Below are 25,579 nucleotides of genomic sequence, written 5' to 3' on the forward strand. Positions count from 1 at the left end.
CACTCCACTGTGACACGTGGGATCTTGGTTCCCCAACCAGGGATCCAGCTCATGTCCTCTGCATTGCAAGCTGGATTCTTAACCACGCGCCCGTCAGGGAAGCCCCTTGCCTCCACGTTTTTAACTGTTGATTGTCACAACAAAACACTATGGGCAGTGGTTCATGAAAGTTTTGGTCTTCTCAAAACTGAAGTGCCTGCTTTCAACACTAAAGAATCAACGAACTGGACAAGAGCCAACAGACCCATAGCAATGGCCTATATGTACATCCTTTTGAGCTTCCCAGGTGGCTCAGAGGGTAAAGAATCTGCCTGCAATGCAGGTCACTTGGGTTCAATCCCTGGGTCAAGAAGTTCCCCTGGAGGAGGAAAGGGCAACCCACTCCAGTCTTCTTGCCTAGAGAACCCCACAGACAGAGGAGCCTGGTGGGCCACAGTCCACAGGGTGGCAAAGAGTCAGACATGGCTAAAGTGATTGGGCATTCACACAAGCATCCATCCTTTACCAAAAAGATCCTTCATTTATCTGAACCCTACCCCCATGTGTCTATATTGTTCCAATTATCAAACTCAAAACTTGGAAGTCTGGTTTTACTAGAATCTTCAAGTCAGTTGAAATAGGATATTTACATTGAACTGTGCAGAGTCCTAGAATCACCCAAGCTTTCCTACGCTTTGTAAACTCACCAAAATGCATCCTCGGGCTCACAGACTCTGCTTTCTCCCCTCCAAGATGAAGGCACTTAAGTTATAAATGTCAGTTTTTGTTTTATTTGAGAAGGAGGTGTTCTAAGAATTTTAAGCCAACTTTTAAAACCATGTTCAAGGAAAGTTTATAATTTTATAGAGGCAACACTCAGGAAGCAGAGAGAGAACTGACTTTTCTTTGCAACTGAAATTAACTCCAACACCACAATTCAAAAGAGAAGACTCTTGAGAGCCCCTTGGACTGCAAGGAGATCCAACCAGTCCATCCTAAAGGAGATCAGTCCTGGGTGTTCATTGGAGGGACTGATGTTGAAGCTGAAACTCCAATATTTTGGCCACCTCATGCGAAGAGTTGACTCACTGGAAAAGACCCTGATGCTGGGAGGGATTGGAGGCAGGAGGAGAAGGGGATGACAGAGGATGAGACGGCTGGATGGCATCACCAACTCGATGGACATGAGTTTGAGTAGACTCCGGGAGTTGGTGATGGACAGGGAGGCCTGGCGTGCTGTGATTCATGGGGTCGCAAAGAGTCGGACAGGACTGAGCGATTGAACTGAACTGAAAGTAACTCTTAAGCTGCGTTTTTGTTTCCTTGGAGGAAGAAAGACACCTTAAATTTGCCAGTTAAAAGGTAACAATCACTTCCCACTTTAAACGTGGATAATTTGCATCTAAGCTGTCCCTCGAGATGCCCCCCTCCTCCACTCTAGCAGGGCTGTCTGTGCAGCGGTTCGTGAACGGGGACTCTCCTCTGTCCATTACTTGATACAATGGTCTTTAAATTCATCCTGCAGGAACCACTAAATGAACCACCTGTGCCTCCTGGAATCAATGACTGTGGCTAAGAAAATGGATTGTAGTAACAAGCTTAAGCCAAGGGGGACCCCAAAGTTCATGGGCTGTCATGGTGGGGTGCACCTAATAAAACTCTGAGCCCTTTTAGGAAGGGGGAATATTAGCAACAAATAACCTCAATAAATTCATGATTACCTTCCTGTCTCATTCCGTCTTTGTTTCTCTGATTAACCCACTCTCCCGCTCTCCACAGAAAATTTCAAATCTTCCCCCACCCACATCTTACTTCACAAAGAGAATAGGAACTTCAAGACAGAAATCCCCATATCACAAATTCATCAGGACCCACAGCCAAGGACAGTGAGGACAGAGGGGCCCCTTCACCTTCAGATCCCAGCTTTATCTGTCTCTCAGAATCGTTAAGTTCACTGATTACCTCTTCTTCCAACTTAAACCAAGCCCTGCCCTCTCAAAACCTTTCCCATCAGTATTTGAATGCGGTCAGGTGTCCCACGTCTTCAAGAAATTACTCAGTTCCATGTCCCTGGCCAACAACTGCCTTCCCTCCTCATCTCTGGGGTCGAATTCTTGACAAACTTTCCTAGACTCACTCACCCACCCCACCTCCTCACTTCAAGGCCACTTCCCAACCCACTTCACTAACTCCTTTACCCATCAGCTGTCACTGAGTTGACAGTGACCAGCATGTCTGAAATCCAACATATAGTTTTCAGTTTGGGGCAGTTTTTCTCATCTGTTTTTTTTTCGCACTGTTCACCACCTGCCCTTCCCGAAACATTTCTCTCCTTGGCTTCTCCGCCCTCCACTCTCCTGCCTTTCTCTCTCTCTAACCACCCTCTCTCTCCTAACATCCTGGGCAAGCTCATCCTTCTCCACCTTCAGATGTTACATTGTCATAAGACTTAGTCTCATCCTCAGTTTTTCTCATCTCATATACTTCTCCAGTAGCTCAAACAGTAAAGAATCTGCCTGCAATGCAGGAGACCCAGGTTCGATCCGTGGGTCAGGAAGATGCCCTGGAGAAGGGCATGGCAACCCACTCCAGTATTCTTACCTGGAGAATCCCGTGGACAGAGGAGCCTGGTGGGCTACAGTCCACGGGGTCACAAAGAGTCGGACACGACTGAAATGACTCAGCACCCACGCATGAGGGGTGAGCCCTGGCTACTGCGAAAGCACACAGGCTGCCTACAACCCAGGTGCAGTTTGACTAAGCCCTCCCTTCTCTGTTTTCCCTTAAACCGCTTCCTCTTCACCAGCAGGCACACACCTTCCCCTAAAGCCAGAATGGTTTCCTTGTTTTGTTTTTGTTCACTTCCCCTTGTTTTGTCAGAACTTGGGATCCCACCAGCTTCAGTTCCAGAGTGCTTGATCATGTGCAAACTCCTAAGAAAGGATCCGTGGATTTCCTAAGATTCCCAAAAGGGTTCTTGACCTTAAAAGTTAAGGACATTGCCTGGAAAATGCAAAATAATGGGGGACATGGTCAGGAAGATCCCCTGGAGGAGGAAATGGCAACCCACTCCAGTATTCTTGCCTGGAAAATCCCATGGATAGAGGAGCCTGGTGGGCTATAGTCCATGAGGTCGCAAAGACTCAAACATGACTGAGCCATTAACACTTTTCACTTTGAAGAGAAGAGTGACTCTTCAAATATTAGGCATCAAAGGGTATTTGGAAATGTTCAGAGAATAATAAGGCATCAAGTAAACCCATAGGAAAATGAAGCATGATGTTTCCAGATCTTTCTCTATAAGATTTTTATTCTTTTTATAAAAAATCAACAAGCCACAAAACACCTGACGTAAGGGACAAATGCCGTTGATCAACGCTGCTAACTCTACAAGAAAGATCAGCTTTTATACTTGACCAGAGGGAGGAAGGGACTTAAGAGGATTGCCAGTGCTGTCCTTGGCGGAACTCTGTGTTAAGGCTTTCGTGTTGAAATTTCTTTTTTATTGTTTTATTTTATTTATTTGGCTGCACTGGGTCTTAGCTGCAGCACACAGGGTCTTTATTTCACCGTGCAGAATCTTTTGTTGCTCTATGTGAACTCTTGGTTGCAGCATGGGGGATCTAGTTCCTTGACCAAGGATGGAACCCGGGCCCCCTGCATGCAGAGTGGGATGTCTTAGCCACTGGACCACCAGGAAAGTCCCCATGTTGAGATTTCTTATAGATGCCTTCATATCTCTACTCTGGTCATCGTTGGCTCAGCTATGACAGATGAGGAGTAAGAGATGCTAAGTAAGATGCTATCCAGGCCACAAGGAGACTCTGGGCAACTCAGATGCCAAACTGGGCCTGTCTACCTCCAGCCCCTATTGTTCAGCTTCACTGTACCACTAAGGATCCTATGGATTCTGTGATAATAAGAAATGAGCACATCCAGAGATTCCAAATTACTCTAGCAGGAGGAAATCATCATACAGCTTCCTGTTCTGAAATACATGCCCTCCATAGGGTCAAAATGAGAAATAAGAGTGTCTGTATGTCTATGTTGGCTTATTTTACAAAAGAAAACAGGAGGTAAAGCAGAAACTAATGAACATGGCTACACATAGGAAGTAGGTGGAAATGGGATAAAAGAAGAGGTAGGAATGAGACCTTTCTGAATATACCTTTTTATACTGACCTTATTTTTGAATGATTTAAGATTTGTTTTTGTCATCCATTTCTCAAAAGAAATTTTAAACCTCTTAAATCATTCAAATCCTAAAAGGAAATACAATTAGAAACAAATAGAGATGTGGATGGACCCAGAGTGAAGTAAGTCAGAAAGAGAAAAGCAGCTGTCATATTTACACACATATGTGGGATCTGGAAAAATGATACTGATAGACCTATTTGCAGGGCAGGAATAGAGACACATACAGAATATGCATGTGGGCACATGGAAGAAGGGGAGGGTGGGGTGAACTGAGAGATTAGGATGGACGTGTATACATAACTACGCGTGGCTCAGTGGTAAAGAATCCATCTGCCAATGCAGGAGACCTAAGAGACGTGGGTTCAGTCCCTAAGTTGAAAAGATCCCCTGGAGGAGGAAATGGCAATCCACTCTTATATTCTTGCATGGAAAATTCCAAGGACAAAGGAGCCTGGTGAACTACGGTCCATGGGGTCGCAGAGAGCCGGACGTGACTGAGCAACTGAACATGCAATGCACAGATATGAGTAAAATAGCTAATGGGAAGCCGCTATATAACACAGGGAGCTGAGCACTGTGGTATATAAGATGAAGTGGGAGTAGGATGGGAGGGATTGGGGGGGGGGCGATGAAAGGGGGAGAGAGATACAAGAGGGAGGGGACATTTGTATCCTTACAGCTGATTCACCTCATTGTACAGCAGAGAGTTGGCTCAGACAGTAAAGAATCCCCCTGCAATGCAGGAGATCCAAGTTCGATCCCTGCCTCGGGAAGATCCCCTGAAGAAGAAAATGGCAACCCACTCCAGTACTCTTGCATGGACAGAGAAGCCTCGTGGTCTACAGTCCATGGGGTCGCAAATTCTGACACCACTGAATGACTTTCACTAACACAACATCGTAAAGCAGCTATCAGTTCAGTTCAGTCACTCAGTCGTGTTCGACTCTTAGTGACCCCATAGACTGCAGCATGCCAGGCCTCCCTGTCCATCACCAACTTCCAAAGTTTACCCAAACTCATGTCCATTCAGTCGGTGATGCCTTCCAACCATCTTATCCTCTATCGTCCCCTTCTCCTCCCACCTTCAATCTTTCCCAGCATCAGGGTCTTTTCCAATGAGTCAACTCTTCGCATGAGGTGGCCAAAGTATTGGAGTTTCAGCTTCAGCATCAGTCCTTCCAATGAACACCCAGGACTGATCTCCTTTAGGATGGACTGGTTGGATCTCCTTGGAGTCGAAGGGACTCTCAAGAATCTTCTCCAACACCATATTTCAAAAGCATTCAGCCCTCAGCTTTCTCTATAAAGCAACTATACTTCAATTTAAAAAAAGAATGTAGGGGGGAAAAAATTTTAACAGATAACATGGCTGCATAGAAAAAAGGATGAATTCAATAAATTGGAACTCTGTACTTGGATTTTACTAGTGGGAATAGCTTAAGATTTAAAAGAATTATGATTTTTAATCTCACCTCATAGGTTTCAACAGTACAAAGAACACCTGTACTATTAACAAAAAGTAGTTTCTTCAGATAATAGGGGATATTAATAGTTTGCTACCATCTGTTTCCTTCCCAAAGAAATTCATGGGTTTTACAGAGTAAAAGGTAGAAATGTCAAGACTGTCTTTGATTGGCGAGTGTTCTATTGGAGAATTTTTGGAAGTGGGGAAGCATTCTGATTGGCCTTCAAGTGCATTTGGCAGTCTTTGATTGGCTCACTCTTTACTGGTACATGCTGGGGCTTTCCCGCCAAGTCACAGGGCTTTTTCTGTTTCAACTGGAAAGGTGTCTGGTCCTCTGCTTTGAGGGCTGAGTCTTGTACAAACAAATGCTCAGCAGACTTGAGTGTGTGTGCTCAGTCGCTTAGCCATGTTCAACTCTTTGCAATACCGTCGGGCTTCTCTGTCCATGGGGTTTTCTAGGCAAGAATACTGGAGTGGATACCGTTTCCTCCTCCAGGGGATCTATCTGATCAAGGGCTCAAACCCGCATCTCCTATGGCTCCTTCATGGGCAGGCGGATTCTTTACCACTGCGCCCCCTGGGAAGCCCCCTTATGGGTGTCATCATTCCCAAACTGCTTTGTGTGCTTATAGGAAAGAGCCAGTGATAAATGCATAGATTGTTGGGAGCCCAGAACTGCTGGAGAAGAGAGACACACATACAGAGTGGGAGAGGTTGAAGAAGAATTCTACAGTTTGTGATTTGATTTGAGGCTACCTTATGATTTCTTTCAAAAAGAATCACAGTTGCTTAATGTCTCCAAGCAACGTTCTGGAACTGGTAGCCAGTGCTCCAGATGGACAGGCTTAGGAGAGCTGGTGGGGGAAAAAAAATGGAAGATATAGTGGGAAAGATAAATGGCAAGTAGGTATTTGTTGGCAACTAAGTTACAACACCCAATGGCAGCATCCTCTGGCCATGATGATTCAGCCACACTCCATTTTATTTTGTAAATTTAAGTATAAGGCACGTATAGGAGTTACAGGACTTCCCAGTTGGTGCTAGTGGTAAAGAACCCATCTGCCAATTCAGGAGACACAAGAGAGGCATGTTCGATTGCTGGGTCGGGAAGATCCCCTGGAGGAGGAAATGGCAACTCACTCCAGTATTCTTGCCTGGAGGCTCCCACAGACCGAGGAGCCTGGCGGGCTACAGTCCATGAGGTGGCAAAGAATCGGACACCACTGAGCATGCTCGCATGCATGAGGAGTTATAAACATCACAATGAACACATAATCCCTCTTTTAATAAACAGATATAACAGTGTGGCAGTTGACTATATAGGCTCTAGAGACTGACTCCTTAAATTAGAACTCTGGTTCCACTAATGACCCACTGGTATTAGTCTGTTAGGGCTGCCATAACAAAATACTGCAGATTGAATGGCTTAACCAACAGAAATTTTATTTTCTCACCATTCTGGAATCTGGAAGTTTTAAAGCGAGGAGCCAAGAGGGTTAGTTTCTGGTGGGGCCTCTTTCTCAGCTTGGGGACAGCCGCCTTCTGGCTGTGTCCTCACGTGGCCTCCTCTCTGAGCACAGGTGGAAAGAGACTAAAGTTCTCTGGAGTCTCTTCCTCCAAAAGGACACCATTTCTTTTGGATTAGATGGCTTCGTTTAACTTTAATTGCCTCTCTAAAGTTCCTATTTCCAAACACAGTCACGTAAGAGGGTGCGGGCTTCAGTAGAGGCGTTTCAGAGGCATACAGTTCAGTCCATAAAACTGTGGCCCAGGAAAGTTATTTAACCTCTCTTTGTCTTAGTTCACTTCTATGTAAAATAGATATTGTAGCATCACCCCCACCTAAGAGGGTTGTTGTAAGACGTTGTTGATTGACGAATGCAAAGCATTTGATGCCTGGCATACAATAAACAGGCTTCCCCAATGGCTCAGTGGGTAAAGAACCTGCCTGCAATGCAAGAGACACATAAAACATGGGTTCAGTTCTTGCTTCAGGAAGATCCCCTGGAGTGGAGCATGGAGACCCTCTCCAGTATTCTTGCCTGAGAATCCTGCGGACAGAGGGTCCTGGCGGGCTACAGTCCACTCGGTGGCAAAGAGTCACACATTACTAAGTGACTACACACAAGCACTCTAAGTAAATAACGTATATTACTTAATTCAATACTTGATTTATGAATTTATCAGCTACTTTGGTGAAAGCAGAATTCAGTGTACACATGTAGAATGTCTTTTTTTAAGAAATTTTTTTAAATGCACACTTCAATATTTTTTTGTGCAGCTAGAGATGAACTTCACTGGCCATCTAATATTTCACTAACAGAAAAAGCACAACTGTTTACTGAAGGTATTTTTAACCTGAACATGAGGCAGGACTTGTTATTTAAGTGATCAGCAATTGGCTGAGCCTCCTGAAGTAAAACCACTATTACAGCAAGACTATTCTGCTCCTTTTTGACACTGGCCTTGGTAAATCACCAACATCATTCTCCACACGAAGACCTGTAAACATTAGTGCCGAGCACTTTATTACCACACTAGTTCAGTGCAGGTTTATTAGAATGAGAAACAAGAGTCAAGGAAAACATTGCATCATACAGCCTGGTATTTGAAATAAAAAGGCAAAATGTCAGCAGTTAATTCTCTGTTTCTGAGCACTGGCAATTTAGATTTACTTTACAGAATTCCAAAGTGGCGAGGGTGGTTCATATCCATCTTATTTCATTGGAATCACATTCTCTGGGCCTTTGTGATGTATTTTCTATCTACTGAGTGAGTCCCTCTGGCTTTTTTCAGGGATCTCTCTTGAGGATGGCTTTCATCGTATTGCTATTCTACACGAAATGTCTCTTGTCATTATTTGTCACCGTGAATCTAAAAATAGGGCTTTGCCTCCTAAATCTCCATCTTGCAGAGCCAGACCCATGGTTGCTCAGGGCTTTTAGATCCCTCATCTGGGCCTCAGCTTGGTTTCCTGGCTTTCGGGCTTGCTTCAACACCACCACCAAGCATTGCTTCCTTCTCCACTCCTCACCCTAACACCGCCTTACTCAAGGAAGGAAACATCGCCAAAAAGATGGGCCATTTCTCTTCACTTCCAAGTGAGTTCAACTTTTAGAAGATTAACCAGAGATTGGCTCAGACGGTAAAGCATCTGCCTACAATGCAGGAGACCCAGGTTCAATCCCTGGGTCAGAAAGATCCCCTGGAGAAGGAAATGGCAACCCACTCCAGTATTCTTGCCTGGAGAATCCCATGGACAGAGGAGCCTGGAGGGCTACAGTCCGTGGGGTTACAAAGAGTCAGACATGACTGAGCGACTAACAAACACCAGAGAATTTCTCAGTAGAAAAATTAAGTGCAATAATTTTTTTAAGTCACAAACACATACACACACATACACACACACACCTACCCCTTTGGGCTTTGGGGAAATAACTTAGACGTGACAAGATTTGGCAGAAATCCAGCAGCCTTCTCAAGCACAGTCAAAGGCTTGCCTGACCTAAGAACACACCAAGAGACCCTTCCTCCTCTGACCCCGCTGGCCTCCATGCTGTCTTGTACTGTCAATGTCCAGCTGTTTTTCTTGAGATGGTGAGGCCAGATTCCCCAGGGATGGGACATGAGTGGGCTCCACTCCTGAGTTTCCTCATCTGTAGAACAAGAATAGTGTAACAGCACCTGCTCATGGCGTTGGTATGAGGATTAAATGAAATAGACAAGGTAAAGGCCTTGAGAAAGCCCCAGCTCAGAGCAACCACTTAGGGGTGTTCCATGAGGATAACAGTGACATGATAGTGCAGAATAAGAGAAATGGAGACTGCCATTCAGAGCACAAGTCTTACAGTCACATCCCCGTCTCTGACTTCATCTCACCCTCCTCTAAGCTGACTCTCAGTGGTGGCATCTCCCAGGCTTATTTCCACAGAAAGCAGTCAAGGAGGCTGAGTAGGCGGCATTCTACTCTACAGAGACCTAATTTCTGACTCACTGTCAAGGAAACAAAAATGCATGACAAGTTAGTTGAAAGGTGGCAAACACAATCACGCACTTCCGTTTAACTCCACCAGCAAGAACATGGAGCCGAGGAGACAGGAATGGAGGTTAGGCCCCAGTGGTACCAAACCTCCCTCCCCATCCCCACCACACATTCCCAAAGCCCCAGGCACCCAGTCGGTTGTCGGTCTTCATGAGCCCTTGGTCTTCAGGCCAGGGTCCTCACTTCCAAAAGTCCCAGTCAGAATATCTGAGGCTGAACTGCTATAGGAATAAAAAGATGGACTGTCAGTCCCTTGAGGCTAGGACTTAACACATAGATTGCATTTAATAAATATGACCCGAAAAAATAGTGGTTAACAGTTCTGAGAACAGGATAGCTTCAAGAAAATCATTATAGCCATTTTGAGCCAACAGATGTTTGGAAACATTTAAATGACAGTCCAACTCTTTGGGACTCCATGGACTGTACACTGCATGGGATTCTCCAGGCCAGAATCCTGGAGTGGGTAGCCATTTCCTTCTCCAAGGGATCTTTCCAACCCAGGGATCGAACCCAACTCTCCTGCATTGCAGGCAGATTCTTTACAATCTGAGCCACCAGCGGAGCCCAAGAATACTGGAGTGGGTAGCCTATCCCTTCTCCAGCAGATCTTCCTGACCCAGGAATTGAACCAGGGTCTCTTGCATTGCAGGCATATTCTTCACCAGCTGAGCTACAGGGAAGCCCAGAAATGATAGTACAAAGTAGAATTATATAGATTAGATTATGTCACAATTCTTTTTTACTGTTTCCAATTATTTAAATAAAAAGAATAAGTTCATACAAACAACAGGGACCTACTCTATAGCACAGGGAACTATTCAGTATCTTGTAATAAACCACGTTGGAGAGTACTTCGAAAAGAATACATACACATATAACTTAATCACTCTGTGGTACACCTGAAACTAACACATTGTAAATCAACTATTCTTCAAGGGAAAAAAAAAAACAGTTTTGAAAACACAGAACAAGAAGGGCCCTTGCACAAAAGATAAGCAGGCTAATACTACAACAAAAAATGGGATTGCTCATCAAACCCAGGTCTCCTGCATTGCAGGCAGATGCTTTACCATCTGTGCCACCAGGGAAGCCCTTTTTAAAATATAGTACTTGATAAGTACAAAATAATGTATGTCACATATTATGTTACACAGTATTGCTGGTTCAGTCACTCAGTCGTGTCCAACTCTTTGCGACCCCATGGACTACAGCACGCCAGGCCTCCCTGTCCTTCACCATCTCCCGGAGCTTGCTCAAACTCGTGTCTATTGAGTCGGTGATGCCATCCAACCATCTCATCCTCTCTCGCCCCCTTCTCCTCCTGCCTTCAATCTTTCCAGCATCAGGGTATTTTCCAATGATTCAGTTCTTCGCATCAGGTGACCAAAGTATTGGAGCTTCAGCTTCAGCATCAGTCCTTCCAATGAACACTCAGGACTGATTTCCTTTAGGATGGACTGGTTTTGCAGTCCAAGGGACTCTCAAGAGTCTTCTCCAACACCACAGTTCAAAAGCATCAACTCTTCAGTGCTCAGCTTTCTTTATAGCCCAACTCTCACATCCATACACGACCGCTGGAAAAAAACACAGCTGAGTATACGGACCTCTGTTGGCAAAGTAATGTCTCTGCTTTTTAATATGCTGTCTAAGTTTGTCATAGTTTTTCTTCCAAAAAGCAAACGTCTTTTAATTTCATGACTGCAGTCACCATGTGCTGTGATTTTGGAGCCCAGGAAAATAAAATCTGTCACTGTTTCCATTGTTTCCCCAGCTATTTGCCATGAAGTGATGGGACTGGATGCCATGATGTTAGTTTTTTGAATGTTGAGTTTTAAACCCTTATCGTCCCCCTAGTGGTAACATTCCAGAGTCTGCAGGTGGCTGCATTTTGTATTTTGTCCAGAAGTCTTGGGTGTAAGCAATGGGAAAGAAAGGCAGAACTGACTCCATCTTCACCAAGCCCAGAAATCCCATCCCTTACTTTTTATTGAACTTATTTTGGATAAAATTAAAGTGTTTGTAATTTTCTGGTATCTAGTTCACATTGTAACTGAGAGTCCTTCGCAGGTAATCTGACACAAGGCAGGAAGCAGAAATCTCCCACTTTCTTTTCTAAGGACCACGAGCCATCTTTTAATTTAATGATACATGTCAGACATTTCTAATCAACACTTCTCTAGCGTTCCTTAGGTCCATCCTCCTCACTTAACAACAGGTATTTGGGAGGAACCTCCTACATTAAAGAACTTGCTAAATGGTATGCAAATAAAAAAGATGGTGAAACCCCGAGGCATTCACCATCCGACAAGGACACCAGACGACAAGGAACCCAGAAGCTTAGCCTGAGCTGCAGAAGCTGTGAGAAGGCTGGGAGGGGATGTCTCCGTACTGTCTGTCCCGCTAGCCCTGGGTTCCTAGTTCTAATTCAAGAGGAGTCAGTCCCAGTGAAAGTGAAAGTTGCGCAGTTGTTTCCTACTTTTTGTGATCCCAAGGACTATACAGTCCATGGAATACTCCAGGAATACTGGAGTGGGTAGCCTTTCCCTTCTCCAGGGGATCTTCCCAACCTAGGAATCAAACCCAGGTCTCCGTATTGCAGGTGGATTCTTTACCAGCTGAGCCACCAGGAATCCCCAAAATACTGGAATGGGTAGTCTATCCCTTCTGCAGCCAATCTTCTCAACGCAGGAATTGCATTGGGGTCTCCAGCGTTGCAGGTGGATTCTTTACCAGCTGAGCCACCTGGGAAGCCCGTCAGTCCCTGAGGAGATAGAAAAGGAGACAATAAATTGGCTCTGATAAGACGAGCAGGATGCCGCTAAAGACAAGGCATTCAAGATAAAGCAAACAGCACAAATACAGGCATAAGAATTAGAAATGCAAAAAGAAAAAAGAATTAGAAATGCAAACAGCAAGACAGCCCAGAGTAAAGGCTGTGACCCCCAACTTGGAGATCAGATTTTTCAGGTTTTGTTCATTTTGACAAAAGAAGCATCTCGTTTTCCACAGATTACTTCACTCGCTTAAGAAACCTACCTCAGGACAATGTAGTGATCTTTCTTATACGAAAAACAAACACAACTGCATACACTGATTGAATCTTCTTTTTTTCTGGATTCAAGAAAGGCTCCTCTTATTTTATTGTCTCTGTGTGTGCATAGATTTGTTGTTGTTGTTAGTCGTGTCTGACTCTTTGTGACCCCATGGACTGTACCCACCAGGCTCATCTGTCCATGGCTTTTCCCAGGCAAGAATACTGAAGTAGATAGTCATGCCCTCCTCCAGGAGATCTTCCCAACCCAGGGATCAAACCCACTTGGGGTTTCTTGCTTGGCAGGTGGATCCTTCACCACTGAGCAATCTGGGAAGCCCACGAACATAGATACGTAGTATCTAAACATTTACCTGCTTTGTACATATACACTTATCATTCCCATTTTCCTGTATCAGTGTTGACAATATTTGTATGTTTTTCATGTTTCATCCTCTTTATTAAACAAATAAAATTCTGCATCCTCTGCTCACACTCATTCCAAAGCCTAAGACAAAATCCATGAAAAATTGTTCTCAGAGTCAGTCACACTTCACTGAGTTCAGTGACACTGAAAATCACAAGGGCTCCATCGTCACACACTGACGTAATTTTGGCAGCTCCATTTAGTTGGTTTTATTTGATTATTTTTTCAACATAAGTAAAAATTACATTTTTTCTAAGAATGGACTGGGACAAACGTCAATATGTAAGACAGGGATCTTTCTGAAGGAAATGAAATTTCACGGCTTACACTGGAAATACTTTTTAATACTGTTAGACAAATACATTAATATATTTTTTTAATCTCTTCTACAGTGAATTAGGACACCAAAAGGTGAATAAAACTTGGGAAAGCATCCATGAGCATTTGTTTAAATCTCACTTAGTCATTGTTTTAAATTGGAGGAGAGTTGCTTTACACTGTTTTGTTTCTGCTGTACAACATGAATCAGCTCTATGCTTACATATCTCCCCTCCCTTCTGATCCTCCCTCCCTCCGACCCCCACCCCACCCCTCTAGGTCATCACAGAGCACAGATCTGAGCTCCCTGTGCTATAGACAGCAGCTTCCCCCTAGTTATCTAGCTTATACTCAGTAGTGAGGAGACTGAGAAAGCTGGCTTAGAACTCAACATTCAGAAAACTAAGGTCATGGCATCTGATCCCATCACTTCATGGCAAATAGATGGGGAAAAAATGGAAACAGTGACAGACTTTATTTTCTTGGGCTCCAAAATTATTGCAAATGGGGACTGCATCCATGAAATTAAAAGAGGTTTGCTCCTTGGAAGAAAAGCTATAATAGCCTATTAAAAAGCACAGACATCACTTTGAAAACAAGGCAAAGGTCCATATAGTCAAAACTATGGTTTTTCCAATAGTCATGTACAGACGTGAGAGTTGGACCATAAAGAAGGCTGAACGCCGAAGAATTGATGTTTTTGAGCTGTGGTGCTGGAGAAGACTCTTCAGAGTCCCTTGGACTGCAAGGAGATCAAGCCAGTCGATCCTAAAGGAAATCAAGCCTGAATATTCATTGGAAGGACTGATGCTGGAGCTCCAATACTTTGGCCACCTGATTCAAAAAACCAACTCATTAGAAAAAACTCTGATGCTGGGAAAGATTGAAGGCAGGAAGAGAAGGGGATGACAGAGGATGAGATGGTTGGATGGCATCACCAACTCAATAGACATGAGTTTGAGCAAATTCTGGGAGATAGTGAAGGACAGGGAGGTCTTTGCGTGCTGCAGTCCATGGGGTTGCAAGAAGTCGGACATGACTGAATGACTGAACAACAACAAAATCTTATTAAAGTGGTGCTATGAAAATGTATTTGACTATCCCACTGAAATTCAATAAGCACATCCATTTGCTAGGGCTGACAACACAACACACCACAGACAGAGGCTTAAACAGCAGAAAATCATTGTCTCATAATTCTGGAGGCTTGTCATTCAAGAGGAAGGTGCTGGCAAGGTTGGTTGCTCTCTGCTCAGTCTGTGGATAAAGGTGGCCATCTTCTCCCTGTGTCCCAAATAGTCTTTCCTCTGTCCTTGTCAGTATAACTAATCTCCTCTTCTTGTAATGACACCAGTCACAGTGCATTAGGACACCCCCACATGACTTCATTTTAATTTCATTACCTCTTTAAAGATCCTCTCTTCAAATACAGTCACAATCTGAGGTTCTGGGGGTTGGAACAACATATGTATTTGGGGGAAGGTGAGTACAAAATTTAGCCATTGGTTGCTTTTGACAAATGACCCAAGGAAAAAGACTATTTTCATTGGGCAAGATCTGTGCCTGGTCAAAATAGAGACATGCTTTGTGAATGGGGCTTTCTAGGGAACTGCTAGAAACTTCAAATAATGACAGTTCTGAACAAAAGACTTTGAAAGAGCTCCAATTCTGCTCCCCTCCTCCAGGAGTTGCTAGCTGCTCTTTGGCACCACAATTGCCGGCTGCTGGGTTTGTTGGTTTTGTTTTTTTTAATTGTTGTCCATGCAGGGTCTTCACTGCTGCCCAGGCTTTTTCTCTAGTTGGAGCAGGCAGGTGCCACTCTCTGGGTGCAGTGCATAGACTTCTCATTGTGGTGGCCTCTCTGGTTGCAGACCATGGGCTCTGTAATGCACAGACTTCAGAAGCTGTGGCTCACACGCTTAGTTGCCCCTCAGAAATGGGGTCCTCCTGAACCAAGGGTCAAACCCATGTCTCCTGCATTGGCAAGCGAATTCTTTACCACTGAGCCCCCAAGGGAAGCTCAGGCTATTGGTTTTAAGGATAACATAAGCTGAGCAGGGAGACATTGAAACTTTGCAAGACTCAGGGTTCTTACTGAGTTCCGCCATTTTTCTTGAACAAACACTCCTGAAGTTCATTTACAGAGTTTTGAAGAGCTTGTCTTGTCAATTTCTGCCAATGTCCTCATTGCCTTCATGGAGGAGAGGGTTTTCAGAGGTCCTTTCCCCATCACTCCCAAGGACATCCTCTTGGCTGCTTCCTGCATTGTTTCTTCATACCTGTATCTCAAGTTTCTAATTCTCTCTTCAGCCAGTTCCAATCAGATGTGAAGCCGATTGAGTTTAACATAAATTTAACATATAGAGTTTAACTTTAATCATTGTATTTTTAATTTCTAGTTCCATTTGGCTATTTACATAACCAGAAATGAAAATCTGGGTGGATATTATTTTATGTGCCTGTCTCTGTTTTCTAGTCATGTTAAAATAAACATATGCTTCCTTTAGGGGAAGAAAAGTTACAGTTGTTTTATCATCTTTCCTTTTGACTTCCTGTCTGTGTCTCACTTTGAGCCCATATAACCCTGCCATCACCTGCCTTCCCCCATGACTCCCAAACACAGCTAAGGAGTCAGTAACTCCAAATAGAAACGTTCTTTGAAAAATCAAAACAAGATGCTGTTGTTTTTTGCTTTGCAAGTCCTAGTAGCCTTGTAAACTTGTTTTAGAGGTATGGGGGTGAGGGGCGAGTCATTGGCGAGTCAGGAAAACATTGAAGAAGAGTGGCATTCAGTTTGGAGGACGAGCAAAGGGCTAAATGAGGACTGTGTGGGCTCAGACTCTGCCAGCTGCAGCGGGTCGGTCCTTTAGTGCCTGCCTCCTTAAGTCCCGATCCTTAGGACAATTTTCTTCTTCTAGCCATGAGGAGCCAGTGCCCTGCTGTGGGAATATTTTGTAGATCTAAACCCTTTTGGGTAAAACATACTTGTGTCCTATTCTCCTTACCCCAACTGCATTCAGCATAAAGCAATTGCTTAATGCATGTTATTAACTGTCCTGATGGACAATATATGAGTGACTGGTTGCTCCCCTGGATGAATGAACATAAGGAGGCAGTAGGAATATCATGAGTCCTACGGAGCTTCACCTTTGTGGTCTCTGTATTCCATTTTTTAAGTGTTTGATTATTTTTTATAGAATTACATGATATAATATGTACAAAGTATATAACCTACTCCATATGATATATAATGAGGGCTTCCCTGGTGGCTCAGTGGTCAAGAATCCGCTTCTAATTCAAGAGACTTGGGTTCGATCCCTTGGTTGGGAAGACCCCCTGGAGGAGGGCATGGCAACCCACTCCAGTATTCTTGCCTGGAGACTCCCATGGACAGAGGAGCCTGGTGGGCTACCGTCCATGGGCTTGCAAAGAGTCAGACATGACTGAGCGACTGAGCATGCATGCACAGATAATATGTAATATGTTGTTGCTGTTGTTTGTTGCTCAGTCCCTCAGTCGTGTCTGACTCTTTGCGACCCATAAACTGCAGCACGCCAGGCTTCCCTGTCCTTCACTATCTCCTGGAGTTTGCTCAAACTCATGTCCATTAAATATGTACTATACTTTATTTAAAGATGAATATATTAATATTTTCTTCTACCTGAAATCTCTTTTTTTTTCCTTCTGACTTTAAAGCAAAATAAAAGTTTTCATGGGCCCCTAAAAACAGGATGGGCTTTTAGCACTGAGCTTACTGAGCTAAAGGGAAAATCAATCCTGAAGGGATGGCTCAATGAAGGCTTCCCGTTCCTAAGAAGTTTCATAAGAGAATTCTTTGACCTCGTGGGGGTGGAACAATGCACCAATGACATTCCCCTATTTCACCCCAAGCCTGTTGCCTTGTTTTCTTTCCTAAGATAACAGGTGGGATTTCCTTTGTTCTGCCTTTTCACATGTAAAAGAAAGCCACTCCTGACTCCTGGCTGCCAGTATCTCGAATGGCATTTTTGTGCAAATTAGAAAAATTTTCTCGTCTGTAAGCAGGAAGGGTGGATGAGGTGGGAGCGACTTTGTTATATTATTGCATGAGCCGAAAGGCATCTCCACTAGTCCCAGGGAAAGTCCAAACACGGATGGGTTTCCCTTCCAGCCTTATTTGGGGAACCACTGTCATGGCCTATGTGTCAAGGACTTGGGAGAGCAATACTAATCCACGGCCTCCAGCTTAAGGGCATATAAGTGTAGTTCATAAGTCAACTTTCATTCTAAGTCTGTGGCTAGAGCACTCAAATCCCAGTAGGACTCAGGCAAAGCCTCTGAAAGCAATGTCAGATCCCTGTCATGACCTCAGGTGAATCTGGAGCAAAACATGGACAAGGCATGACCATATGAGTGTGTACCTGCGTGCGTGTGCACACATGACTTCCTGTGACCTCACAGGTAAGCACTGCCTGCTGTGGGCCAGAACGCTCACCTTGCTCCCTGGGACCCTGCAGGAGAGCACATGCATATAGTAGCATCCTAGACGTCTGTGACGAGAAACACACCTCCTTAGTTGTGGTGCTATTACTGAGTCCAAGCTTGAACTGCTCAACAGGCCAGTAAATCGAGAGATGAGTTGTCTTTATTTGGAAAGCCAGCAAACCAAGAAGATGGTGGACTAGTGTCCCAAAGAACCATCTTACCTGAGTTAGACTTCAGGCTCCTTTTTTATTAAAAGGGGAGGGTGTATGGTTGTCATTGCTCGGTTGCTCAGTCATGTCTGACTCCTTGGGACCCCATGGATTGCAGCACGCCAGGCTTCCCTGTCTTACACTATCTCCTGCAGTTTGCTCAGACTCACATCCATTGAGTCAGTGATGCCATCCAACCATCTCATCCTCTGTCACCCCTTTCTCCTCCTACCTTCAATCCTTCCCAGAAATAGGGTCTTTTCCAATGAATTGGCTCTTTGAATCAGGTGACCAAAGTATTGGGGCTTCAGCTTCAGCATCTGTGCTTCCAATGAATATTCAGGACTGATTTCCTTTAGGATGGACTGATTGGATCTCTTTGCAGTCCAAGGGACTCTCAAGAGTCTTCTCCAGCACCACAGTTCAAAAGCATCAAACTTCTCAGAGGGGGAATCCTTTCTTCTTGCAGCTGTCCACATAGTTCAGGTCATGACCTTCCTGTAAACTCCAGCCAGACAAATGTTATTCTCTGTTCTGCAACTTTTTATCTCTGTACCAATAGGACAGTGTTGTACCTTCAAAGGTCAGAACTTTGAAAATGGGCTCTCCTGTATATTTCAGGCTATAGGCAACATTCGTAAGTTGCAGCAAAAGCGACAGAGTGCAAAGGTTAAAGGAAGCAGATAAAATATGGAGTCACATCTGTTCCTCCCTGTTACAACAGCCTATGCAGGTCGCAGTCTCAACGCTACACGCAGCAGTACTGCCCAGCTCCCTGAGTCCCCTGGTCAGTGGGAAGCCCGCACACGCACGCGCACGTGTGTGCACACACACACTAATGCTTCTGCTCTCCTCTCTGCAGGGATGACATGCCAGGCTCGCAGCTCCTACATCACCAGTGAGATACTCTGGGGGTACCGATTCACACCCGTCCTGACGCTGGAGGACGGGTTCTACGAAGTCGACTACAATAGCTTCCACGAGACCTACGAGACCAGCACCCCATCTCTCAGTGCCAAAGAGCTGGCCGAGCTGGCCAGCAGGGCCGAGCTGCCCCTGAGCTGGTCTGTCTCCAGCAAACTCAACCAACACGCAGAACTGGAGACTGAGGAGGAGGACAAGAGCCCTGAGGAGCAGACAGAGAGGAATGGTGACGTGGCAAACCTAGAGAATGAATCCAAAGTTTAGTCCCCAGGCCCGGGGCCACCCCTTCTCCCCTCCAACCCCCTCCCCCACCCCCCGCAACCTTCTCTTGTCTCTCATTCGCTTTTTCTGTCTCTTCCTCTGTTCTTTCCTTATATTTAAGTTTGGCATTACCAGGAAACAAATCTTCAAGGTGTAAAATATCTACCTGCCCTCTCAGTTAATTCAGATTGACAAGGTAGCTTGCAGATTGGGTTAAGGTGTCATATGCCCTCATTTGTGGTCCCAGCCTGGTCTCCTCCCGGGATAGGGCACATCTGATTAGAGATTTACGCTACTCCCCTGCATGTGTTGTAAAATAGCAGATCACTCAAAAGAGTGCATCGAAGAGTTTCCCTGGGATATGACGAGGAAGGTCTCTGGTGCCTATTCATTCATGCAGTGAGACATGGAGTCGAGCCCTCCGTTTTACACATCTCAATAAATTTCATCCACAGGGCGAGGTGCTTGCCCTCTGTGGGCGTCGCGGTTATAGGACCCAGGTGAGGTGAAGACAAAACACTGTACATATATATGCCTTATGTAATTATTTTCTTTTGCAGTTAGTAATAAAACCCAGCATGTACAAAAGTACTGTAGAACACAACTTCTAAATACTGTACATAGATGTAAAATCAATGTAGGTTTAGATATATAACTTTAGAAATAAGATTAAAAAAAAAAAAAGATCCCCAAAGTACAGTAGGCATTTCTGTTCTGATGTCTCTGTTTTCTGGATTTCTTTGATCCCACTGACCGCTGGCCCTTCAGTGCATGGCCTTTGTTCTGTGTCCCAGACTGGCATCCGTTTGGGTACCTCACTGTTCCCTTTCGTTGACTCTAATAAGCCATAGGTCTGGGGGAAGTTTGGAGGTCCAGTAGATGGCAAAACCCACCACCAATATGCTGATATACTGTGAAATGTTTACAAAACTGAGGTCTCTTTTTTAAGACTACGAGGACCTCACTGACTAGCTTGGGGCAGAATTTCAGGAGGAGAACATGCTCTGGCATGCCAACAATGATGTGCATTTTTTTTTGTTTCTTGTATGTGTATGTGTTTTTTTTTCCTTCTTTTTTTTAGGGGGGGTGGGGTGGAGGGGTAGGGGTGACTACTCTGTGAAGCTTATGAGATCTTAGTTCCCTGACCAGGGATTGTACCTGGGGCTCTGGCAGGGGAAGGAGTGCCAAGTCCTAACCATGGGACCACCAGGGAATTCCCATCAATGATGTGTTGATGCTTTTCCAGTGAGTTTCACCCTTTGTAGAACCACAGTTCGAGAAACTTTTCTTCTACAAAACCATTTCTCCAACTGTTTCCACTCTACAATCACAGTTTAAAGATGAGACATGGTAAGTTCATAAAAGACGGTTTGGGTTTAAAGTCATGAAATTCACGATGGCATGTAGTGGGCAAAGTATACTGTAATCACTGCTCTCACACACCTTGACTCCATCTGACACTTTTCCTGTATCTAGGGGCTTAGCCGTCAGAATTCCTTCCATTGGTATTTATTATTATTATTACTATGAAATTACCAGAGCTCAATATTCAATGATTAGATCAACAATCTTGGTGATTGTCTAATAAAGACCTACTCTAGAGTATGCCACAGGTTAGAAACTTAAATTCAAAATGTCTCCCAGTGAAAGAAAATGACAAAAAAAATGACAATCTTAATTCATTTTAATCTGCAAAGGTAAATGAAAAAAGAAAGAAAGAAGAGAGGAGAGAAGGAGGGAAGGAAGGAACAATATTTTGTGCTGAAAATCTAATTTTCAAAAATGAAAAAAATTTTCAAGTGAAAAAATAAGAGGAAGAAGAGAATCTTAGACAAAACCTCAAGGGCAGGTGGAGATTTTGCACTGAAACAGATCTTTCACCTTAATTTTGCATTTATAAACTGTGTGTTCCCTAACACAACCATCCATCATATATATTCATTGACTGGATCCAAGTTCATTTTCAGCTCCTACAGTTGTGCTCAGTTTGAAGCTTTGCACCATGGAGGTCGCAGAGCTCAAACTAGCTGCCCCTCCCTGTTGCCCTTGCCTTCCCTGACCAGATATCACAGGCCTTCACTGTAGTTTGGGGACCTCGTGTACTAAAAAGCATGTTCCAGAGATAAAGCAACTCCTAAATTTGACATGGCGGGGGAGGGGGGTGTCTCTCTTCTCCCACTTCTGACACCTTGTATTAAGACAGTTGCGTCTTGGCACTGATCATGTGGAAAACAAAACTGTTGGCCGTAGCTCTCGCCTCTTTGCCAACATTTCACTTTTTGCATTGAATGTGTGTTGAGTTGTTTTTTCATTCCACACACTCCAAAAAGGAGGTTGTAGTTGAGGAGGAGGGAGCCCCGTGTGTTTCTTGCCAGGCTGTAGGGAGGCACTGTGGCCTTACCTCCCTGTAACCTTGGAAAGGGCGCTCTTGCGTGGGGACGCTAACCCTGCAGCATCACCAGAGTTGCAGGGAAAGGTATGGTAGCACAAAGCAAGATCAGCTGGGGCTGCAAAAATCTGCTAATGTAGCTCCTGGAGTCTCAATGGGCCTTTGCAAATGCTTTACTAAGGCTTGAAGGACAAAACACAGACTGTTGTCTGGTTGGAAGAGCAGATGGGGCCCCTTGAGCACAACTGAACAAACAGCCCTAGCAACTCTTTGGGCAGACACGAGTGTCAGTTCTGTATCTGTGACAGGACACCCGAGTGTGAGGTCTTTCCCCTTTTCTCACTGTCTTTGGTGTCAGTGTGGTTGGAGACAGAACACGAACCAAATCTCGTTTTTGTAATGTGAGCCTCTGAATCTTTAAATGATGATGCTCCAGAAGAACCTTTTATTAGAATGTCCTTATCAAACATGTCTATTTTTCTACAATTATTGCTAACACAGTTTAACAGTGTATTTTGTGTCAACCGTTAAAATTTGGAACTGAAAGAAGCTCATTAAGACTGAATTTTCTAAGTAGCAAGTATTGAAAGGTGTTTTTCATTGACAGTTCAGCAAAGATGACTCTACAGTTTCTACCCATTCTCTTCCACCATATCCAGTCTCCGATCACTCAGTCCCTTGTTTATTTCCACAGAAAATCCAGCATTATTGAAATAAATAAGCATATTTTAATCCTTCAAAATTCATAATGAGTGAGGATCACTCTCAACTTGATATTTTGATCTGTCCAGTGGCATATTTGAGTCCTTTTCCCATAAAAGCATGACCGTATCATTAGCCAGATGAGAACTTTAGGCTAAAGGGTTACAACTTGCTACAGCTGACCCCAGTTTGGAGAAAAGACAGACTCAGCTGGAAGCATGACCTCCCCAAGGGCTGCTGGGACCCTCAGATTCTTGTTGCCCCCCACCCCAACATGCTTTCTGACTCGAAGATCACCTGTTCATGTCAGCTTTATGTAACTAATAAAATAGTTTATGTTTCGATGTCCCATGGGCAAACTATACTCTTTTGGATTAACACCCTTGTGATCCCTGTAAGGTCAGGTCATTGCTTTTCAATTTCTTCAAAACATGGCTTTCTGGCCTGGTTTGGTCCAATACATAGACACTCTAGGTCCGTGGGAAGGAAATCTCTCTTTCCCCATCCCTTCTTCCATCCGACCCTCTCTTTTGCTGTTTCCCTCTTTCTCCAGTTCTAGTTCCATCGATTTGGTTTAGTATCTTATGTTCCTGAATATGATTAATTCTAGCCACTGTTTCTAAAAAGTTCAGCCTGTTTCTAAAGCACAATTTTCTCTTGCCAGTTTAACCAAGCAAAGGCTCTGAAATGTCTATTTTTCATGATACTCTATAATTTTTAAATTATTTGTGACTTTATTTAAAAGCCTAAGTTTTTAAGTTTCCAAGGAACATTCCTGTTTTTCTCTCCCTACGTTTTCTTACTTTTCCACCTCTTTGCTTTTGTATTTAGGTTGAAATCAGTATCTTTGGGATATTCAGAAAGTGTTTATGAAGGTGGGTGCTAGTGGACAAAAGCTCCATTAGAAAACTATTTGAACTCACCGAAAGAATGTGAAATTATTTGATTTTGATTAGCTAAGTGATTCAAGATAAAAAATAAATAAATAAAATATAGTCATTTCCAAAAGAGCTTGCCAAACTAGTCTGACTAGTTTTCAGTCTTGCCGTGACTTGGGTGATACTCTATGTGATTCAAACGAGTCCTAAGGGTAGTTGAAAGTTAAATGTCTTACACAGATGGTGAACTTTGTCTTCTATCATTTCTTTTCAGTGGATGGCTATAAAGTAAAAAAAAATATAGGTGACAGATACCTAATAAAAGTTTCATTGATATTGCATTACAATAGAGTAAACTAATAATATCTTGTTTCTAGATTTTATGGCCAACCTGTATTTATGCAAATGTCATCCTTTAATTCAAAATTGAGTAAACGCACCTCCCCCAAGTATTTCTGCCCTTAACGTCATAGAGAGCTTCTGGATGTGGCGTCATCTGGAAGTCAGAACTTGGTCAGGCTACTGTTTCATTTTGGCAAAACACAGTATGAACAATAACAGCAAAACAGTAGCACACCCTACATTGTGTGGTGTTTTGGAGCATTCAGAGCACTTTCATGAATTATCTCATTTAATTCTAATCTACCGGAGAGCTTGAATATTATAATTTACACTTTACAGATGGAAAACTAGGGTTTGGACAAGCTGAGTAGCATCCTCAAGGCCACAAGTCCAGTTAATTACAGATCCTGGTCTCAAATCCATGTGCAAAATAAAAGAGAGAGAAGGATATTTAGTGACATGTAAAAATGACATCAAATTCATATTCCTGTGTCCATAAATAAAGTTTTATAGGAACACATGCACACCCATTTGCTTATGTGTTGCTATGAACACTTTCACAATACACAGCAGACTTGAGTTAATTAGCTAGAGGTCCCATAGCCAGAAGACTAAAGCATCTACTATCTGACCCTTTACAGGAGAAGTTTGCCAACCCCAGCACTGTACTATTAAATACTATTAGTACCATTAAATACTACTGCATATTGTACTGTACTATTAAAAGATTCCTGGGCAACTTAGAATAATGATGATCTTTTACAGTATAAATCTATTTCCAGTATTGTGCATAGGTTTATTTGAGGAAAAATAACTTATTTTTTAGTAAGAGAGACAACTGCTTCACAGTTGTATGTTTTTTTGAGCTGAATCTCAAAGAAAAACTGTTTTCTTATTATAACCATTTCCCCAAGGGTGGTAAGTAGAATAAATAGTGAGGCAAGATTTAATAGCAACTTCAGAAAGTGATATGGTAAAACTACTATATTAAAAATTAAAAATGATGAATGATTTTTTTCTTAATTGGAATTCCCAGCTATTCCTTCACTGAGCTATTGCTTCGCTGACATGCACAGGAATTTAAATATGGAGTCGGTTGGGTCCCAAGTCTCTGTGGCGTGGGATGGCCTGGACTTGCAGTGGTTGCCACATGTCCAAACAAATTCCCCTCCTACCTGCCTTCCCTCTCATGCCTTCTTGGAACAGAGCTAACGAGACTATTGAGCTGTCTCTCCATCTTTCCTTGCCAGGCTCTTCTAGCCCACAGTTGATCAATGATAAGAAGCCTAAGCCACCACTCCTGTTTAGTTGTACATGTTCTGGCTCCCTCTGGCTACTCAGCTAAAAGGTTAACATGCAAATAAAGACAAACAGGTCCTTTGAAAAAATGCTCAGGAAGAAACAGAGGCGTAGTAAAAGAATTGGTGCGTTGTTTGCTGCTTTCTGAATCTGAAGTACAAGATGAAGATTGGTAACTACAGAAATATTGGATCAAAGAAATTCAGACATTGGGGTTTTGAGATAAATCAATATTAAATGACACTCTTTAGTATCACCAAACTAAACTCACTTGTTTTCTAAGGAAGCATTTCCAAAGCCAGACGTAGGTCAACCAGGTTTTTCACCCATTTAGTTCTACTGAAAAATACATCAAGTTCTCTTACAAGTGCTTTCCTGGAAGTTAGGTGGGAAAGAAAAATTTTTGTAATAAATTATTGTGATATTGTATTGCTGACAGATAAATGATGGAAACTGAGATGGATTTGGTCCTGTGTTTGAAACTAGCTGATGGTATCTGCAATCATACAAGAAGCTTGCAATCTTGCAGCTGCATGGAATGGCATAATAACTAAGGGGGAGGGAAAATATCTCAAAGTTCAGCACCATAAAACTTAAGTAAGTGTTAAAAGGAGTCAAACTTTTACTTGGCCCCATTACCTTGGTGAAA

At 43.4% G+C, this 25,579-nt stretch overlaps 1 protein-coding gene across 1 annotated transcript in view; it reads left to right on the top strand.

Moving 5' to 3' along the window:
* KCNJ6 (potassium inwardly rectifying channel subfamily J member 6) overlaps positions 1-23,630 on the top strand; it is a 319,730-nt gene extending 296,100 nt beyond the window's left edge. Inside the window, exon 4 of the mRNA XM_043875432.1 lies at positions 18,998-23,630. Within this exon, the coding sequence (XP_043731367.1) occupies positions 18,998-19,323 (326 nt within the window). The 3' untranslated portion in view covers positions 19,324-23,630. The remainder of the gene's footprint in view (positions 1-18,997) is intronic.
* Positions 23,631-25,579: the final 1,949 nt, after the last annotated feature.

This window comes from Cervus elaphus, chromosome 19 (assembly GCF_910594005.1).
Source record: "Cervus elaphus chromosome 19, mCerEla1.1, whole genome shotgun sequence".
Lineage (NCBI taxonomy): Eukaryota > Metazoa > Chordata > Mammalia > Artiodactyla > Cervidae > Cervus > Cervus elaphus.